The sequence below is a fragment of the Antedon mediterranea genome, chromosome 3 (genome assembly GCF_964355755.1).
Source record: "Antedon mediterranea chromosome 3, ecAntMedi1.1, whole genome shotgun sequence".
Classification (NCBI taxonomy): domain Eukaryota; kingdom Metazoa; phylum Echinodermata; class Crinoidea; order Comatulida; family Antedonidae; genus Antedon; species Antedon mediterranea.
This window is the reverse complement of record NC_092672.1, coordinates 5658386-5680283: the sequence shown is the minus strand read 5'-3', so window position 1 is coordinate 5680283 and position 21898 is coordinate 5658386. Positions and strand designations below refer to the sequence as shown.

The 21898-nt window shown below is 33.0% G+C and overlaps 3 protein-coding genes across 6 annotated transcripts; 2 read left to right on the top strand and 1 right to left on the bottom strand.

Moving 5' to 3' along the window:
- Positions 1 to 82: 82 nt before the first annotated feature.
- On the bottom strand, positions 83 to 4779 carry LOC140044665 (uncharacterized protein KIAA2013 homolog). Its single transcript, XM_072089273.1, has 2 exons — positions 4691 to 4779; positions 83 to 3238 (listed from the first exon to the last, which is right to left on the bottom strand). The coding sequence occupies exon 2, from the start codon at positions 3186 to 3188 to the stop codon at positions 1350 to 1352; it is 1839 nt and encodes a 612-aa protein (XP_071945374.1). The 5' UTR covers positions 3189 to 3238; positions 4691 to 4779; the 3' UTR covers positions 83 to 1349.
- Positions 4780 to 4882: 103 nt separating this feature from the next.
- LOC140044661 (beta-ureidopropionase-like) lies at positions 4883 to 21167 on the top strand. Of its 4 annotated transcripts, none has more exons than XR_011844479.1 (15): positions 4883 to 5038; positions 5480 to 5651; positions 8051 to 8138; positions 8908 to 9002; positions 9289 to 9367; positions 9682 to 9758; positions 9939 to 9993; positions 10363 to 10477; positions 11415 to 11496; positions 11823 to 11865; positions 12387 to 12413; positions 13532 to 13572; positions 13916 to 14002; positions 18727 to 19453; positions 21053 to 21148. XR_011844479.1 is itself a non-coding variant. In XM_072089269.1 (15 exons), the coding sequence occupies exons 1-14, from the start codon at positions 4938 to 4940 to the stop codon at positions 18808 to 18810; spliced, it is 1146 nt and encodes a 381-aa protein (XP_071945370.1). In that variant the 5' UTR covers positions 4883 to 4937; the 3' UTR covers positions 18811 to 18850; positions 21053 to 21167. The 4 variants fall into 4 exon arrangements, 2 of the variants coding, with proteins under 2 accessions (XP_071945370.1, XP_071945369.1); XR_011844478.1 differs by lacking the exon at positions 21053 to 21148 and adding an exon at positions 20873 to 20978 and having other exon boundaries at positions 18727 to 19449; XM_072089269.1 differs by having other exon boundaries at positions 18727 to 18850; positions 21053 to 21167.
- Positions 20275 to 21869, top strand: LOC140044663 (osteomodulin-like). Its single transcript, XM_072089270.1, has 2 exons — positions 20275 to 21287; positions 21459 to 21869. Exons 1-2 carry the CDS (start codon positions 20449 to 20451, stop codon positions 21733 to 21735), a joined length of 1116 nt encoding a protein of 371 aa, XP_071945371.1. The 5' UTR covers positions 20275 to 20448; the 3' UTR covers positions 21736 to 21869.
- Positions 21870 to 21898: the final 29 nt, after the last annotated feature.

The window sequence follows — 21898 nt, the reverse complement described above, 5'->3', positions numbered from 1 at the left end:
TCTGTCAAAATTGTTCATATACACTGGCAGTAGGCCTATATTTGTCATTCACACAGTTACCAAAGAAATTTAACATTTCAATAAATGAATCATCTGATTTATTATAATTATGGGCACAACATAACATTTTAATAAATGAAAATACTTGATGTACAATATATTTCGATATTTGTTTACTAGACGTCAAGACAGCTTATACCACTAGAGATCCTTAATGCACTGACCAATTCGTGTTTTTCTTTTGGGCATTGGTATATTCCCAAAACCGTCGTTTTAACGCATGCGCGAGTTTTAAAAACCTAATGATATATCGCCCTCTATAGTACAAACGTTTACTACTTGCGTCCAGACTTTGGCAAATTTTTAAAGATAAACAAATATATTGCACAAAACTATTAAAATAGAATCTATATTATGTTTAATAACAATCAAGCAAAAAAAAAAAAAAAAAATTGCTAAAAATGTCTGTAAAATGATTTTCTTCCATATCAAATTGTCAATTCAATATTTTATATAAATTCATAGGCATAGAGAAACTCCACACCACCCAGTGATAGACTGGAAATTAATTAATTTATAAAAAATGAAAATAAAGAAATCTGTGAGAATGTATCATTGTGCTACTATAACACAAATCAATTACATTATTTTGTATATAAAAGTATTCTGATCATATAAACAAAATCTCGTTGTATAAAGCTCTGTCTACACTATCAAACTTGTTTGACAAAAAAGTGTAATTGTGCCGAAATATGGTGGTGATATGCCCAAATATGGTGGTGATATGCCCAAATATGGTGGTGATGCCCAAATATGGTGGTGATATGCCCAAATATGGTGGTGATATATGATATTTTTTTGTCACAAAGTTTGATAGTTTAGACAGAGCTTTAGGAGAGAATTTACAATGTAAATTAGCTATGATAAATGAGACTGGTATTATAATTGGATTACAACTTTGTAATGAATTAAAAATAATTTACTAAATTAATAAATACCTATCTTTTATATACTTTTGTTCATAATAACAACATACATATTCTATTATTCGAAAATCATAAATTCATATTTGCACCATTGAGTCAAGTACCCTACTTTAATTTTGTATCATAATTTAAAAAAAACAAATATAATAATTATTATTCAATTGGTATATTATAAATACCATATTTTTTATATTAAAATAACAATACTAAATTATACCTCAACCCAACATTTGAGCAACATTCAGTTGAAATATAATTGTCCCAAGTTTAATAAAAGCTAATACTGTACACTGTAGTTTAGAAACCACCATGTTGAAGAAATTTAAGTGCAATAATAATAATTAATAGTATTTAAAAAAATGTTCAAATTGATGAAGAAGTTTTCTTTTTTCTAAATCTTTCTTGAAAAACATTGGAGCAATATTCGTTGTAGATTAGCCGGATTAAAAAGAGATGAAATATTGCAATGAGTATACCAAGAAACACCCAGAATATGACCGGTACATGGATTCCTTTATCATGACCAACTATTAACGGTGCTTCATCCATCGTATGATGGAGGTAACGGTAATGAATCACTTTTTTGCGAAGAAATGCTAGGTGATCCGCTTCATGCGATATATACAGAAACGCAGTCATTGGTTCGGTCCATTTCAACGGCAATTCTTTTTTGTGACCGACAACGATAGGGTCATTTTTACACCCTGTTTCACACGCAAATAGTTTATAATTGTCTTTGATAAAACCGTTTGCTTTTATTTCAATTGTCTCTGTGTCTCTGTTTATCTTAATATCAATGTCATTACTACCGTACTTTAGGTTCCTAATTAAGAGTGATCCTCTGATCTGGTGAGGATCTGCATGAAAAGACAGGTCTTCCTTGGTGAACTGAGCTCCTAAGAAACTCAATAGCATGGCTTGCATCACACCATCTGCGCCAACTGTCAGCAAACTTTGGCAACCACTTTTGTAGAGTGTGTGAAGCCAATGAGATACAAGATCTGATAACTGCTCTTGTTTGTTGACAGATTCCCACAGAGGATCCATGAAAAGAGTTGGCTGGCCGTTGTAACAGCTTCCCGGCATATCAAGAGTTTGTAGAAGTTTAGCTCTTTCTAAATCGGACGTTTCTACCTGATACAAAGGAGCTTCCACGGACGAGAGAATGTAGTAAATAATTGTATTGATTAATTCTTGTGAGTGAATGTCATCGTCATTATCAACTAACGGTTGTTCTTGTACAAATTCACCTTTCCAGATATCCTTCCACGCATCTGTATGCTCTTTAGCCGTTTCACTAAAGCTCATCTTTTTGAGAGTCAACATGTCCATGCGAACCTTATCAACCAAATCTGACAGATCAACCTCAGTGACCTCATGCTTAAGTATCGGTTCCGTGTACTGAACCACAGTTAAAACTTCGATGGTATGCGAGTCATGAGGCTGGACATCAAGACTTGACGAGATAGTTGAAATTCCAATAGCTACATGAACATAATGATCAGTGGTAAAGTCGCGAACTGTGTGTGTGGCAAATTTTCCTAATATAAGTGTATAATGAATAGTTTCACCATTTACATTCACTGATTCTACAGAAGCTTTTGCATCTTTCCAGCGGCTTATATCCAAGCTATGCAATCGAAGAGTGACTGGTTTTGGTGTTTGATTTTCGATTGATATCTGCTGCATAATAACAGATTTGCGAGTACGATGTGCAAATGAGGTGTGCCGAACAGATACGCAGTCTTTACCGATTGAATAACACTGTAAGTGGTGAACGAGGCCACTTTTTGAATGCAACACAGTAGCGCTTTGAGACGTTAATCCTTCTACTTCGGTATTAAGAATCGGATAATACGGAATCTCAAAGGCCCAAGGTGGATTATGTCTGAGAACAATTCCACCTGGATTGAAGTAGTTTATTGAAACCCCTATGTTACCATTTCCTATAAATGGCAAGAGTTTTCGTTCAGATGATTTTGGAGCGTCGAGCACGGAGGCATCATGTTCTTGGCTCCCACTTAGGATGGCAGAGATCTTTGATGTCAGACAGCTCTTTGCACTAGAATTCCACATGGAACTGTATTCGTAAACATATGGAACGCAGTACATCAGAAGTAAGATGATGAAGAATGACGCTAGGCAAACTCGGCGCCCCCTACCAGCTGGTATACTATTCTTGATTCGGGTCACGGCATACATGTTTATACAACAGCCTCCACTTAAATTATTTGTGTTCCTGGTTGCAGAGACTAAAAAATAATATATATATTATTAGTAAACATATTTTTTATTTTTATATACTGTTGTAGGCCTACTGTAGGCCCATAACCAGAATAGTCTAATAGTATTTTTTAGTAATTTTAAACGTAATGTTTGTATTTTTTTATGACTAAAATGTGAAAGCTACAAAAAGACTTTGAAACAGTATGTATGAAGTATAAAAAGTTAATTATTAGGCCTATCCATGTAAATTCACCATCATTATTATAACTTGGCCCTGGCCTAGGGTTAGAACTTAGAATTAACTTTTAAAGAAAACATACGATGTAGCTTGCTTGTGAAGTCCATATATGAATGTCAACAATGTCAGCGAATACCTTTAATTAAAGGTTGTTAGAAGACATTAAAAGACGGGTGGGCCAACTTAGCGAGAGGCAATCTACCATTTGGGGTTTTACTTCAAAAATTAATTTAAACCGTATTTATATTTTGCAAAAAAGAGCTTTAAGATTAGTTTATAATGTTCATTACCTCCACCATTCTGCTCCTCTTTTTGTCTTATCTAATACACTTAATATTTACGACTTACTTACAAAAAATGTTGCTTTATTTATGTTTAAATTCAAACATAATCAACTGCCCAGTGGCAGAATTTTTGATACTTATTTTCAAACTTTTAGTTCAGTTCATAATTATAATACCAGAAATAAATTTGATTATGCTTATGATTGTTTTAATACGGAGGTTGGCAAGCATGATATAACTTTTCAAGGACCAAAAATTTGGAATTCTTTACCAGATGAAATTAAAATTATTAATTTTATATCTTCATTTAAGTTCAAACTACATGAATACCTTGTTTCTACTATTATTATTTAAGTTGATCATATATCTGTCTTAAGTCAAATAATAACTGCATTTGTTAAGTTAAATGTCTTTTTATGTTCATTATCATATATTATATATATTTCTTACCTTACCTTATTTTTAATTATGTTGCCAGGACCCCACATTTTAAAGCTTAAGCTTCCTGTGGGGTACCCCTTTTTCTCATTTATTATCTATTATTTTTAGAAAATGTTAACTGTTTTTTGTTTTTATTTGAGAAATAAAAATTATTGATTGATTGATTGATATGCCATGCATGATCAGGCTATAAATAACGGGATCCTGAACAGCATGGTAGCGCGCCTCTATCTAGACTAGGTGGTAATTCGATTAGGTACAGGTAGGATCTGTGCTGTGGGCCTAAGCCTAGTCTTATAGTCGGATCTACCGGCCTAGATAGGTCCAGTATTTATAGCCTAGCGCCCGGGCTAGCCTACCTCAGAGCAGGCCTAGCTAGGCCTAGTTAGCCTAGCTAGGGCCTAGCCTAAACTAGCTACTAGCTAGGCTACTTATAGTGAATACCAGGCCAAGCAAGCAAGGCCTAGCCTAGATGAGTAAATGCATTCGTAAAACGTTAAAAATCATTAAATTACGTTATAAAGTATATATCCAGCTATGTCAAACCCTTTAATACACATGGTTAATAATGAGCATTTTATGACTTCAAACGTGTTTTTTTGTATTAAAAATCATAAATATTAGAAAATCAACGCAACAAGCTGCGCTTCTTGTTGATAGTTTAGCGCCCTCAACATAGAGTCTTAAACTAGAGGGCGCAGTGTACACGTCAATCATTCTTGTTTTTGTTGGTCTTTCTTGAGTTTTCTCCCCTTGAAAGTTATGGCAGCTGAAATAGACAGCGTAGATTCTATCTTGCGTGATAACATTCCCGAAGAAATACGGGAAAAAGTTCTAACCATATTGTATGGAAAGAAGGCTAGGTAAATTAAATGTTTAAATTCCCAATCTCTCGCCACCAGAACAGAAATGAATGCATGCCACGTCAGAATGACCATCATGGGCCTGGCCTGGATATCTGGGTTAGCATTATAGTAGGCCTAGGCCTATTATTTATACTGGTACTGCCTCTCCTGGACTTGTAGAGTCCTGATGGACCATGGAGGTATAAAAATCAGCCTTCAGCCTTGCTGAAGTAAAACTAATCCACCTTTTTGGTTTTGCAATTTTGGTTGTTTTTTATACTCAGTAACTCATCTCTGGTCAGTTCGGGTGTTTAAAATGATTTTTTGTCCACAATTATTTCATAAAATGATAAGTGTGCAATTTAAACATGTACTATTAAACTAATACAGATTATATACAATAATTTTATCATTTATATAATATTTAATAACACAACAAATCAATCTATTTTTGCAAAGGGTTTTAGAGTTACCAGAAGAAGCACTGCAAGCTTCCAAAGAGAAAGACTTTGAGTTGCGTGGTTATGGCATCGATGCCAAAAAAGAGCAGATGAGGTCTCCTAGAGTTGTCAGGATTGGTGCTGTACAGAATAAACTCTTGTTGCCAACAGATGCACCTGTATCAGAACAGGTATGGGTTCAAGGGTCATCTTTTTTGATTAGGTATTATGCCTTTTTGGTTAAAAGACAAATAAATATTCGCCGTGGCTAAAGATACGGTACCGTATTCTAACTTCTGTTTACTAAAGGTACGGTAAAATTGCATTACGTCATAACCAGCCAATGGGGTGCTGGGACATGTGTGACGTCATCGTATAAGGACTTTGTGGATTTTTTTCATATCGCGAAAACAGTGATCAACCGCATTTTCTTTATGCTTTATTTATCGCTATTATCGCCATCGTGTGTGACAAAAACTAAATGTAGCCTACGTCTGTTATTATTATTGAAAAGCCAAAACATGTTGATTTTAATTCTAGAATACAGAAAACCATTTCAAAAGAGGCCTAGGCTAGGCCTACTACGCCTACTATAACCTCATTATATGAGTTTGTTTGTGTAGGGAAAGCGATGCCAGGCTGGGGCCAGCTGCATGTGTGCGCTGATTTCTGTGACTCGTTAGCCTGGGGCTACTGTCAAAATCATAGTATTTGAGGGCCCCTTTATTGTCTGCATTTGCTTGTTGTTTATGGTCACCATTGTAAACAAAGTTTAATAAAAAATATAGGCATAAATAGGCCATTTGGAATAAAAATAAAACCCTCATCTGCAGCGCACACACACCCACGCAGCCTGGCGCCGCCGATAGGAATTCTCTACACAAAACAACAGAGACGCGATTTGAAAAAAAATCCAAAGTCCTTATACGATGACGTCACACACGTACCAGCACCCCATTGGTTGGCTATGACGTAATGCAATTTTACCGTACCTTTAGTAAACAGAAGTTAGAATACGGTACCGTATCTTTAGCCACGGCGATAAATATTCTACTTTGAAAACAAACTGATCTCTCAAAATCGTACTGTAGAACAAACTGAGTAAGTAAAGTAACCAACTATGGGCTGCTCATGCTCTGGGCCTCTAGTCTTAGGCTCTGGTGCCTTTCGGTTTAACCAGTGAGCGCTCATAGTTGTTATGCCACTGGGTGTGCTCTGTTCTTCTGTGCCCTCCCCTACCCACTGGCCTTCTAATACTTTACTTTTACCTGCATGCTGAAATGTTAATAAATACTACCTTCCATCCTCTCTTGTTTGTTTTGTTTGTCTTTTGAACCAACTACTACTAGTACTACATTTAAATTCTGATTTACCTTCCTGTTTTGTTAAACCTCTCCTTAAATCACCTTATTGCCTTTTCTTTTGTGTATTGTGTTCATTAATCTCTTTATCTGTTTCCTATTGTCATGTATCTATTACTAACAATAACATTGTGTTTTTCTTACACCAATCAATGCATTGTGTTATGTCTGCACAAAAACATGATCACAATGTTATATATCTACTGCCCTCTAATAAATGCTGATCTTTATTCAAGTTTTTTTCATTTATTTACAATACAATAAAATATTATTTTTGTCATTTTAACAACGAAGTGAAATTTGGTTGTTTGATTTGCATTTTGACTTGCATGCAATTAGAAAATGAATATAAACAAGAATATTTCTTACAAAAAACGTTGCTCGCTTATTGTTATTGCTAAGGTCAAGTCTGGGGGTCACTTCATCACGCCTAGATACTTCAAGTATCCTATTACAAACAAAAACTTCAATGGACTGTTTTGATAATAATTCAATGATTATCTGACAGAGAATTATATCATGGGACTCATAAATACCAGAATGCTTTGGGATTTGTCATTAGACTCTTTTCTCAGCCGTTTTTGGATTCAACAGGTGGTACCAATAAATTATAGTGGAGTTTCCATTTTAACAAAAATGTCAAAGTGTAGTACTATAAAGCTGCTTGATTTCATCTAATGAATGAGTCATCTCGTGTGACATAGCGGGCTAGAGCAGCAGCGTGAAAAATGTGTAACCAATGAATCTAAAGAGATCTTACGAATAAATACGTGAATTGAATGGTAAACAAATGATTGCCGGCAGCGTTTAGTGTTTTTATTCAGTTGATTCAGTCTACCAGTTTGGCTAAGCTTAACAAATTTATTTAGAGGGGATCCTGACAAATTTTATTTACAGTTTCATGAAGCGAAATCGGAGGTTCAAGGCTAATGCCGTCGTTTCATTTATTTAGTTACTTAAATTTTTTTTAATCCTCATTTTGGTTGTATCAATGTAACTAATTCAAGCGCTTGTGCAATTTCTATAGTAAGTTCTGGTTTTTTGCTTACTCTTTAAATATTTTTAAGTCTAAAATTGTGAACATGCATTATTTTGTAATTTTTGTATATACTGTAGTTACAACTGTTTCATCTTTATCAATTTTTTTAGTGGAGGCTTTTATCCTTGTTAGTTGATTTAAAATCAAATAACAATACTGTGAAAAAATCAAGCTTCTTTTCTATTAACAGATAGCATCACTTCATGCCAGAATAAGTGACATTACTGAGACTGCGGCAAAATGTGGAGTGAACATTATATGTTTTCAAGAAGCTTGGAGTAAGTACATCAATTAATAATTAAGAAAACAGAATTTCAAAGCATAGATGTTGATTATGGTCTTGAAACATTTTCTAAAGTGCATCTAGCAGTTCTATTTATTCATTTTTTACACCTTTAGATTAGTATCAGTCAACTCTCCCAATACCCAGAGAAACTCTCCCAATACCCAGAGAAACTCTCCCAATACCCGACTCTCTGAAAACCAGAAACTCTCCCAAAACCAGACTCTCTGAAAAGCGGAAACTCTCCCAATACCAGACTCTCTGAAAACCAGAAAACTCTCCCAATACCAGACTCTCTGAAAACCAGAAAACTCTCCCAATACGAACATTTTCCAAACAGTCCCAAATTCTCTTACCATTAAAAACACATTACGAATACCAGAGTATTGGGAGAGTTGACTGTATTTATTTGAATTGAATTGAATATATTTGAAATATATATATTTATACTGGGTAACCTCTTCAGTCAATGACTGGTCTCCCAGAGGGCCCAGTTGGTGATCAGTGGCTGTGATGTACTAATACACCGGGGTAACCCCCTACTCGTCTCGAAAGATGTACTAGGTTCTTTAAAGTGCACACGAGCTAGATGTGTACACTGGACCTACGGTTTATAGTCCTTATCCGAGAAGACTCGTTCTACCACCAGAACCATGGAGTGAGTGAGCCTCGAACCCCTGCCGATGTTATGGCTACGTAATTACGGTTCCACTGTCTTAAACGCTCGGCCACTCACTCATTTACATGTATTCTTTTATTTATAGCAATGCCTTTTGCATTTTGTACAAGAGAAAAACTGCCGTGGTGCGAGTTTGCTGAATCTGCTGAGGAAGGGCCTACAACCAAGCTATGCCAGGATGTAAGGTTACCCTTAAGGCAGAATATAACTTTAAAAAGTCACTAGATTGTTTCCATTACCTGGCTTACTCTAGGCATCATTCAAGGATAGTTTTATAAAATGATGAGATGAAGTTCTGTAGCTTTACTCTATGCATCCTTAAAAAATATGATTTAAGTACTGTACTGTATGTATGGTTGCCTCTTTTTTTTTTTTATTATGGAAGGTTTATGTTTTCAGCTCAGCACTGTAGGCCTACTTATCTGTAACAATGTAATAAAATAAGTGTCTTTTTATTGTTTTTTAGCTTGCAAAACGTTTCAACATGGTTGTAGTCTCACCAATCTTAGAACGTGACCCAGCTGATGTCATTTGGAACACTGCAGGTAGGTCAAAGGTCACATATCTTCAAATGTATTTATCAACATTTTGTGGTGTTTAAACACTGGCGTATTCAGGGATTCATAGAAGGGAAAAGCTTTCAATAATAGGACCACTCATCTTATTTTGGATTTTTTTTATGAACTATGATGGCAAAATCTACGTAAATCAGAAATTCAGATCAGAAGGAGCCCGAGTGTTAACTTTGGATACACGACTTTATACATACTCCTTTTGTCTCAATTCACCTAGTTCTTAACTTAATTCATTATTTCTACTGCTTTTTTAAATAACATATATTTATTTAAATTTACTGTAGTTGTTATTTCAAACACTGGAAAAGTTCTTGGAAAATCAAGAAAGAATCATATCCCAAGAATTGGAGATTTTAATGAGGTAATTTCTTTAAATTTAATTTTTTTTAGAGCAAGAAGTAACAGTTGAGTAACCAATTTATATTAACATTGTTTCACTGAATTATGTTAGGATTATTTTGATTGGTCAGTTTTACACAAAGATACGAATTCATGAATTGTATATACAGTATATAAACAAAAATTATTTTTGGCTTTATAGTCTACTTACTACATGGAAGGGAACACTGGTCATTCTGTTTTTGAAACACAATTTGGTAAGAAATTCTCTTGTATTAAGGAACAAATTTTATTGGTCCGCATTAACTCTCTGCTATTAAGAATGTTGGAAACCCTACTAGAAATGCTCCCTCATGAAAACTTGTTATCTTTCTAATGGAGCAGTGACGATTTAAATTTTACATGCAGCTTGGAATTACAATTTGCGACTCATACTTCATTCATTTCACGCAAATCCTGCGAGCCTTTATTTATCTTAAGCCAAGATTCACAAATTACTACTAACAAATTACTAGTATTCTCAATGAAGAATTGTCATTATTCAGTTTTGTTACATACCACATACCTTTTGTAAAATCCATAGCTCAAAAGTAGAAATTAACTGTCTTTTATATCATAATTGTTAGGTCGTATTGCAGTTAATATTTGCTTTGGCAGACATCATCCTTTGAATTGGCATATGTATGGTATGAATGGAGCGGAGATAGTCTTCAATCCTTCAGCCACGGTCGGAACTTTAAGGTAGGCATTTGAAATATGACATAAAGAACAAAACTCTTTACTACCAGGACAAAAAAAACCAACCAAAATCAAGCAAAGAGTTTGAAAATAAATAAAGAATTTGTATAAACTTAATATGTGGTAGCTCTCTTGTAACACACCTAGATGTTGGCCACCTATCTGTACAATAGAACTATATTCTATAATAAAGTTTTCCATTGGTAAGATGTAGTAGAAATCTAACTCATAAAGAATTAGTTTGAGACCTGTAATTTGTCTTTTCCAAAAATTAAACAGTTTTTTACAAGATAAAATGTTTATTCTTGCATTCTCTAATGTTTGCGGTAATGCTGCTTAAATGAATGGTAATTATTTCTGTGATTCTGTATTTATGTGTGTTTGTTTATTTGTTACAGTGTATTGCTGTTATAACAGTGATAGTGTATTGCTGTTTTGCCAATATAATTTGTACTGTACTTTATTTTGCTCAAACACTTTGTAATAGATGTTGTACATTGTGCTGCATGAATGCCTTTTACCTGCTCATAATTTGTATATCTGACTACTGTACTATTAATTGACATAATAAGAAACTCAATTGTAACAATAAAATTACAATCATTTAATATGTTTTAAAATCCTGTTTTCAAATAATGTGTTCATAAAGTATGTATTTTTAAATATTTATAGCTCTACTTAAAAGTAAACTAATTTGTTATGTTCTTGGTTTTTATGTACCCTAATTTTAAAAATATATTTTAGTCTACTCCGTAACATTGTAATTATACTGATACAGGGGCCAATGAACTGTGACCTCCTTCCACTCATATATTATATTCTGTACACATATGTTTGTTTAAATGCATTTAAATAAGTGGGATTAAAATAAGTGGGAAATAAATGAAATAAAACTATTTTATAATGATCTTGTACTGTAAATTTCTTTTATAAATTTCAGTGAGCCGATGTGGGCAATTGAAGCAAGGAATGCTGCTATAGCTAACACTTACTTTACTGTGGGAATCAACAGGGTTGGAACTGTGAGTTACTTAACATTCAATCCAATATATCTTTACTTCAGAATGTTTATATTATGTTGATTTTGTGAATATTGAATAAAGAAAATATAATTATTTTTTGAGTCAAAATAATCTATGAATTTGAGACAATGTAACTTTAAAAGCTGTGTTTACACTATCAAACATTATGTGACAAAAAAATGTGATGTGCCCATATATGGACATGATGATGTCGCATCACTACCTTATTTGGGCATATTACTATTTTTATTTTCACTAGTTTGGTAGTGTAGACAGAGCTTTAAAGCAACCAAATATTAAAATATTACTTTTGTTTCTTTTTGCAGGAAACCTTTCCAAACGAGTTCACATCTGCTGATGGTAAAAAAAGTAAGTTTAATTGATTAAATTATCTTTAAGTGTTTATTGGTTTTATACATATTAATAATAGGCATTTATACAAGAATTACAAATGATCTCATTCTATTTCAAATTTGGAAAACCAGACTTTTGGGTTACGCCAAGTTAGGAGAATACGCTTTATAATAATAATAGTACTAACTAATATAAATATAATAATTATTTTATTTCACATTCGTTATGCAGCCAGTTTTTCAATTCAAAAGTCTTTACTGTAAGTGTAATCAATCCTACCATGTTGTGTGACAAATCAATATGGCAGGTTGGTTGTGATGGGGTTTTAATTAAAGCTCTGTCTACACTATCAAAAAAAGTGTGATGTGCCCATATATGATAGTGATGTGCTCAAATATGTAGTGATATGACATCATCATGTCCATATATGGGCACATCACATTTTGTTTTGTAGTGTGGACAGAGCTTAATATAACCAACTAAAACATACTCTCTAGTAATTTTAATAATTGTTTTATAATGTTAATTTTTTTTAGGTCACAATCAGATGGGACACTTCTATGGTGAGCTTTTGAATTTGTATTGCTTATAAACTCATAAACCAAATACTGTTTTTATTTAGTCTATGTAAGCTCCCCATATTTGTTACATTTATTATTCGACAATTAGACAATTAACAATAATTCTTAATTAATGATAACAAATGTCTAAAGTATACATAATTTTTGTTTATGTACAGTGCAGTTTTTGTAGAAAAAGATATAGGTTTAGTGCTTTTGCTCATTCACATAATAAGTATTGTATTGTTTTTGTATGATTGTATATATGGATGTACTATCCGAAATAATGGAAATGAATAAATATACTGCAGATAACCACCAACCATTGGAATATACTCTGTCAGTTACAATACAATAGATTATATCTTATTTCTGTACATTTATGGTAAAAAAACCTGTACCATATCTGACACAAAGCCAAAAAAAAAATTCAATTTGACAATGTAAAAAAAGTACTGAATCTGAGTAAACAAGCGGTTAAGACCAGGACAACATTTACCGTACCTAAAGAGTCAACAATATCCGCATGTGTTCTAGGCCGACTCCCACCTAGTTCTGGTTGTGGGAGTTTTTATGGATAAGGACTACAAATATCATGCTTGTCCTTGTCCCGTCACATGTCAGGATTTTTTCTAAGGAAAAGACTTTGTTTATGTAGAGCATCTTGTGTATATGTTTGTCTTGTGAACCCCTGAGGGTCCCTAATTATCAGCAATTTCTGGATGGATCACCCTAAAAAAAAAACCCAAAAAACCAAAAAAAAAACATAGGTCCAGTGTACACATTTATAACTTGTTTGTACTGAATTCATCATTGAAGACAAGTAGGGGTTACGCTGGTGAATTGGTTTATAAAAATAGCCCCTGTATAAGGGGGATTACCACCTATCTGATTTATGGCCTAATGTGCAAAAAATATGCTTGTATCCAGCATTATTAAAATAAACACACACCTCTACTGGGATACCAGATTTCTGGGAACCAAATCCGGAGTAGTCATATTTTCTAGCAAGCAAGTGGACTCAAGAGAAGATATAACGCATGCATAACTAGAAGTAGAACTAGAAGTAGTGACACATATCAATTACCTTGGGTAACAGCATTCATTTTTAATTAATTCAGGTTCTAGTTATTTGGCTGCTCCAGATGGAAGCAGAACACCGGTATTTATTTTTGTTTTAAATATTATAATTATTATTTTTATGAAAATTGTAATACACTAAAAAAAAGATAAAGACCATCTTAATGGTCTTATATAATGAGCTCAAATAATAATTTATGGTAATTTTTAGTAGTTAAGCGTATTTCAGTGACAGACAGGTAATAATTTGTAGTGCTCCACATGGCATAGATGTGGAGAAGAGAATTATAAAGATCATAGTGTTTGTTGTACAAAGACTTGAGCTACTAATACAAATTCCAACTAGACTATCAGCATTATGGTCTAAGATTAAAACAGCTTCTGTGAATCTCATAAATAGTACTCGAGTACATTTTCTTCTGTAGGGATTGTCAAGAGTACGAGATGGACTTTTAGTTGCAGAAGTTGACCTCAATTTAAGTCGGCAGATAAAAGATACATGGTGTTTCAAGGTGAATAGATTTACATACAAGAACTATGCCATTCTACCACACTGAATATGTGCACTATTCAATAGGCCACATATGTACTACATGTATACGTGTACTATTCTATATTCAATATACCGCATGTGTATTATATACCATACTGTATATGCTATGTCATCTTTACTGTATACGTGTACTATTCTATATACAATATGTCACTGGTGTACTATATACCATACTGTATATGCTATGTCATCTTTACTGTATACGTGTACTATTCTATATTCAATATACCGCATGTGTACTATATACCATACTGTATATGCTATGTAATCTTTACTGTATACGTGTACTATTCTATATTCAATATACCGCATGTGTATTATATACCATACTGTATATGCTATGTCATCTTTACTGTATACGTGTACTATTCTATATACAATATGTCACTGGTGTACTATATACCATACTGTATATGCTATGCCATCTTTACTGTATGTGTGTACTATTCTATATTCAATATACCGCATGTGTACTATATACCATACTGTATATGCTATGTCATCTTTACTGTATGTGTGTACTATTCTATTTACAATATGTCACTGGTGTACTATATACCATACTGTATATGCTATGTCATCTTTACTGTATACGTGTACTATTCTATATACAATATGTCACTGGTGTACTATATACCATACTGTATATGCTATGTCATCTTTACTGTATACGTGTACTATTCTATATTCAATATACCGCATGTGTATTATATACCATACTGTATATGCTATGTCATCTTTACTGTATACGTGTACTATTCTATATACAATATGTCACTGGTGTACTATATACCATACTGTATATGCTATGCCATCTTTACTGTATACGTGTACTATTCTATATACAATATGTCACTGGTGTACTATATACCATACTGTATATGCTATGCCATCTTTACTGTATACGTGTACTATTCAATATACAATATGTCACTGGTGTACTATATACCATACTGTATATGCTATGCCATCTTTACTGTATACGTGTACTATTCTATATACAATATGTCACTGGTGTACTATATACCATACTGTATATGCTATGTCATCTTTACTGTATACGTGTACTATTCTATATACAATATGTCACTGGTGTACTATATACCATACTGTATATGCTATGCCATCTTTACTGTATACGTGTACTATTCTATATACAATATGTCACTGGTGTACTATATACCATACTGTATATGCTATGCCATCTTTACTGTATACGTGTACTATTCTATATACAATATGTCACTGGTGTACTATATACCATACTGTATATGCTATGTCATCTTTACTGTATACGTGTACTATTCTATATACAATATGTCACTGGTATACTATATACCATACTGTATATGCTATGCCATCTTTACTGTATACGTGTACTATTCTATATACAATATGTCACTGGTGTACTATATACCATACTGTATATGCTATGTCATCTTTACTGTATACGTGTACTATTCAATATACAATATGTCACTGGTGTACTATATACCATACTGTATATGCTATGTCATCTTTACTGTATACGTGTACTATTCTATATACAATATGTCACTGGTGTACTATATACCATACTGTATATGCTATGTCATCTTTACTGTATACGTGTACTATTCTATATACAATATGTCACTGGTGTACTATATACCATACTGTATATGCTATGCCATCTTTACTGTATACGTGTACTATTCTATATACAATATGTCACTGGTGTACTATATACCATACTGTATATGCTATGTCATCTTTACTGTATACGTGTACTATTCTATATACAATATGTCACTGGTGTACTATATACCATACTGTATATGCTATGTCATCTTTACTGTATACGTGTACTATTCTATATACAATATGTCACTGGTGTACTATATACCATACTGTATATGCTATGTCATCTTTACTGTATGTGTGTACTATTCTATATACAATATGTCACTGGTGTACTATATACCATACTGTATATGCTATGCCATCTTTACTGTATACGTGTACTATTCTATATACAATATGTCACTGGTGTACTATATACCATACTGTATATGCTATGCCATCTTTACTGTATACGTGTACTATTCTATATACAATATGTCACTGGTGTACTATATACCATACTGTATATGCTATGTCATCTTTACTGTATACGTGTACTATTCTATATTCAATATACCGCATGTGTATTATATACCATATTATATAACACCTATATAAATTCCTGTCATTTGATTGGACGAATGTGGGTCACATGGCGTGCAATAGTACGCACTATTCAACGATCGTTAAATAGTACTTCTTGAAACATTTTTGTGTACGAAAAAAAAAACGTCTCGCGGATGAAAAAAAATCTAGTACACAAATTATCCTATGATATGGCTATGTACTGTGAAATACAACAGCGCCACCTGTCGTCTGGTCTGAGTTTCATTTGTAAACACCACCGCGAGATATGCAACAGCAGCAGATATTTGTGTACGATTTGGACATTATGTACTAATTTCATTCAAAAAGGCATTTAAATTAGCTTTAGATCGTTTTTAGGATTTTGATTAATTAATGGGGACATCCCTACAAGACGTCGAATTGTTGGAAAAACCATAATTAGCTTAGATAAGTTCCAATTGTCTGTCGAAGTTTTGCCTTTCAGCCAAGCTAGTACTGAGGCTACTAGGTCTAGCCTAGGCCATGCTAGTATTAGGCTAGGCCTAGCTTAGGCGTTTTAGCCTTGCTAGGCCTAGGATTGTTTGGTCGTTTGTTGACATAATTAACACAAAAGTAGGTGTGTTTACGAAATCCATATAAATATAACATTTAATATAACATTATTAAAAACCAAATGTTACTGTTTTTAATCAAATGTGTGTGAATGAAATGTAGTAAGCTTTGGCTAGGTAGGGCTACCTTTTATTTGATTCAAATAACTAGAATTTATTTAGATGTTATATAAAACAAATAATGAATGTTTTGTATTCGTGTAATGGTACAAATAATGGCACTTGGTGAATGATGAAAGGTTATATCAACTCGGCTTTGCCTCGTTGATATAACCTTTCATCATTCACCTCGTGCCATTATTTGTACCATTGCACTAATAAACATTCATTATTTGTATACTGTATATGCTATGTCATCTTTACTGTATACGTGTACTATTCTATATACAATATGTCACTGGTGTACTATATACCATACTGTATATGCTATGCCATCTTTACTGTATACGTGTACTATTCTATATACAATATGTCACTGGTGTACTATATACCATACTGTATATGCTATGCCATCTTTACTGTATACGTGTACTATTCTATATACAATATGTCACTGGTGTACTATATACCATACTGTATATGCTATGTAATCTTTACTGTATACGTGTACTATTCTATATTCAATATACCGCATGTGTATTATATACCATACTGTATATGCTATGTCATCTTTACTGTATACGTGTACTATTCTATATACAATATGTCACTGGTGTACTATATACCATACTGTATATGCTATGTCATCTTTACTGTATACGTGTACTATTCTATATACAATATGTCACTGGTGTACTATATACCATACTGTATATGCTATGTCATCTTTACTGTATACGTGTACTATTCTATATACAATATGTCACTGGTGTACTATATACCATACTGTATATGCTATGCCATCTTTACTGTATACGTGTACTATTCTATATACAATATGTCACTGGTGTACTATATACCATACTGTATATGCTATGCCATCTTTACTGTATACGTGTACTATTCTATATACAATATGTCACTGGTGTACTATATACCATACTGTATATGCTATGTCATCTTTACTGTATACGTGTACTATTCTATATTCAATATACCGCATGTGTATTATATACCATACTGTATATGCTATGTCATCTTTACTGTATACGTGTACTATTCTATATACAATATGTCACTGGTGTACTATATACCATACTGTATATGCTATGTCATCTTTACTGTATACGTGTACTATTCTATATACAATATGTCACTGGTGTACTATATACCATACTGTATATGCTATGCCATCTTTACTGTATACGTGTACTATTCTATATACAATATGTCACTGGTGTACTATATACCATACTGTATATGCTATGCCATCTTTACTGTATACGTGTACTATTCTATATACAATATGTCACTGGTGTACTATATACCATACTGTATATGCTATGTCATCTTTACTGTATACGTGTACTATTCTATATACAATATGTCACTGGTGTACTATATACCATACTGTATATGCTATGTCATCTTTACTGTATACGTGTACTATTCTATATTCAATATACCGCATGTGTATTATATACCATACTGTATATGCTATGTCATCTTTACTGTATACGTGTACTATTCTATATACAATATGTCACTGGTGTACTATATACCATACTGTATATGCTATGCCATCTTTACTGTATACGTGTACTATTCTATATACAATATGTCACTGGTGTACTATATACCATACTGTATATGCTATGTCATCTTTACTGTATACGTGTACTATTCTATATACAATATGTCACTGGTGTACTATATACCATACTGTATATGCTATGTCATCTTTACTGTATACGTGTACTATTCAATATATAATATATCATATATGCACTTCCATTTTGTTTAGATGACTGGACGTCATGATATGTATGCTGACTTACTAACACAGGCCACATCACCAGATTACAAACCCCTTATTGTTAAGGAGTAGAAGATATGATTGTCAGACTGACTACCATGAAGGCCATTGGGTGTGACCTAATTAATATTATCATGGATTAATAATTATTAATTAAAGATATATTGTCCCCCTAAAAAAATATTTTTTAAATGTTTTTTGTTGAATATGTTATTTTAATGTCACATAATAGTTATTCACTCTCACAAAAAATTGGGTCTGAAAAAAATGTATTTACCTGAGAAAAATGTAATTTAAAGGAAAAAATGGTCAAATTGTCTCGAAGACAATGAGTTTTTGGGTAATTTAACTGTTTATTTTGTCTTTTTATAGGTGAAATAATTTTTTCCCCCGTTTTTTTTCTTATGGAAGTGAACAACTTCATTAAAACTGCAAAATGGCCTATTCAAAGTCCGATTTTAAAAATCTTTATTTTTCATGATTTTGGGGGACAATACATCTTTAAGTAATTGAGTAATTACTATTAATTCTAATTATTATCTTCCCAATACATGCTTACTGTGTAGGCTCTTTTTCCTTTTTGTCAATTAAAGTTAATATAAACCTTGAAATTCTAATCATCTAGTCATCCAAAAAAAAAAATGTAGCTGTCTACAGAAATGGGAGGAGATTATAAACTGGATGTTGAGATTCAAGTTTAAAGTTAAATTCGTAGGTGAATATTACTCTTTGGTTTGATTGATTTAGTAACAAGGTTTAGTGTGCCGATGAAGCGACAGACATTATTATTGTCAATTTGGTGTGCTACAGTCACTTTGTACTATTGCTTAATAAAATATCCTCTCTTTCTGAGACTAAAATCAATTACACTTTAAATACAAATACTTAGTGTATGAACTATATTTATATTTTGTTACGGTATTTCTTGGTTTTACAACTCAATTATATATGTAATATTTAGTTGAAATTTTATTTTGATTAGTGCTACTAACTTTTTTCTCTTTTGCGTGTCGTGTCACACTAAAGTCATTGTCTTCACACTATTTTTTCTATTCAAAGTCTATTTATCTAATAGTATACAGATAGTAGTATTTATTACAATAGTATTAGGGTGGTATAAAATATAATACTGGACATACGATTTCCGTGGATGGTGGTGTGTGCAAAATGCTAACACTGTACAATATTTTACACAGTATTGAAACACGTTACAAATTTAAATAACTATATTGTGTGATGGATATAAATATATAAATAATATAGTTGATTTTCGTGTATATGTATCATAGGCCTTTAGTAATCTTCTCATTCTCTACGTGCCTAAATAAAACGTTGCTATTTTATTAGGTTCCTTTAATGATTTAAAAAATAGATTAGACCTTTAAGTCATAAAGTTTTTAAACCGAACGTTATAGTATCATGTGTCAGAGACACAAAAAACAAAAAACACACCAATAATTACAAAGCAAGGCGATGTGTATTGAATCCGCGATTACATTTATGTCTAAATTTTACTTTAAGCTCGGTTCCTACTAGGTCGCAACGCAATGACGTTAGCGGAACACAAGTAATATGATAAATCACAAGCGATAGATTATCCAAACTGTTACTTGTGATTGGTCAACTCGCTTGCGGTGCGTCTACTTCCTTGCTTTAAGTCTTAAGTTTGGTTCCCACTATAACGCAGCGCAAGGACGTAAACGCAAACAAATGACATCGCTTCCACCACAAGACACAGTTCCAACTGATGTTGGGTTTTACAAATTACAATACAATCTTATTTCATCGTTGAAGAACAATTCTTTCCAGAAATTAACATTTCTAGACACTTTAAATCTTATTTCCAACAACTTGAAGTACAACACCATTGATATTGATGCTTTTCGTGGCTTGCATAATTTGAGATTTTTACAGATGGATAAAAACGGTTATTTGTCTAAACTCCTGTCTTGGTTCGATGACCTCGTGTCTTTAGAAATGCTGCAAATACGACATTGTGGATTAAGAAAAATATATCCTAAGGTATTTAATCATTGCAGAAAAATAATTAAAATTGACCTTACCCAAAACTTGATAAATTATATCGATTTCGGAACATTTCAGAATTTACCAGTTCTTAAATATTTGTATCTAGACAACAATCAAATTACCAGTATACCACCACAGGCATTTAAAGGTTTATCGCAATTACAAGGAATGTCTCTAGATAACAACCTGCTGACTACAATCAAAGAAGATGTTGAACTCCAAAATCTGACTCAATTACAATTTCTCAATGTTGCGTACAATAAATATCTGTGTAACTGTGATTTAGTGTGGTTTAGAAAATGGATTGGGACAACGAATGTAACAATTGAAGACGTCAACCATACAGACTGTAGGCTATTTCGAGATAGTAAAGAATACAAGTACATATTGGAGTTTGACCCCGATAAGCTACACTGCAGCAAGTTGGATAGAATCTTAAGAATTACAATTCCTTCTGCTTCAGCTGTGCTTGCTATCACAATATGCGGTGTGCTTCTTTACCGATACAGATTTCATTTAAGGTGAGATTAATAAATTGTATCCATAAACCTTAATTCTAACAAAAGCATTTTTGTATTATTTATTTGTACTATATACAACTAATTTAAGTCTTTAATAATAATAAATTTTATATTTTCCACAATTTGCTAGTTGATGTACGGTTCTAAATATGTTTTTAAATTTGAATGAAGGTACTGGACTACTGGAATCAACAACGGCACCTTCGCAAACAATATAAGCGAATTTGCAACCAAGGACCTCCTCCTATCAACGGAGAAGACATTCGTTATGACGTGTTTGTCTGTTACAACAGCAACGACCAACACTGGGTTCTTAAAACCTTACAGCCATCGTTGGAGGTGCAGCGGAATTTTAAACTATGCGTTGACTATCGGGACTTTATTCCAGGAGAAGCAATTGCTACGAACATTGCAAATGCTGTTAAATTCAGTCGCAAGGTTTTGTTAGTTGTCTCCAAACATTTTGCCAAAAGTGAGTGGTGCAACTTCGAGCTAGAAATGGCGCGCATGCGTATGTTCGACAGCCATGAAGATATATTGGTCGTGGTACTAATTGAGAAGGTGTCACCCAAAGAGAAATGCCGATACTCTTACACAAGATATTGACCACT

Coding starts and splice junctions, on each gene's coding strand:
- LOC140044665 (XM_072089273.1), bottom strand. CDS start 3,188: ATGTATGCCGTGACCCGAATCAAGAATAGTATACCAGCTGGTAGGGGG.
- LOC140044661 (XM_072089269.1), top strand. CDS start 4,938: ATGGCAGCTGAAATAGACAGCGTAGATTCTATCTTGCGTGATAACATT. Junction 9,368..9,681: donor TGTCATTTGGAACACTGCAG/GTAGGTCAAAGG, acceptor AATTTACTGTAG/TTGTTATTTCAAACACTGGA. Junction 12,414..13,531: donor TCAGATGGGACACTTCTATG/GTGAGCTTTTGA, acceptor TAATTAATTCAG/GTTCTAGTTATTTGGCTGCT.
- LOC140044663 (XM_072089270.1), top strand. CDS start 20,449: ATGACATCGCTTCCACCACAAGACACAGTTCCAACTGATGTTGGGTTT. Junction 21,288..21,458: donor CGATACAGATTTCATTTAAG/GTGAGATTAATA, acceptor ATTTGAATGAAG/GTACTGGACTACTGGAATCA.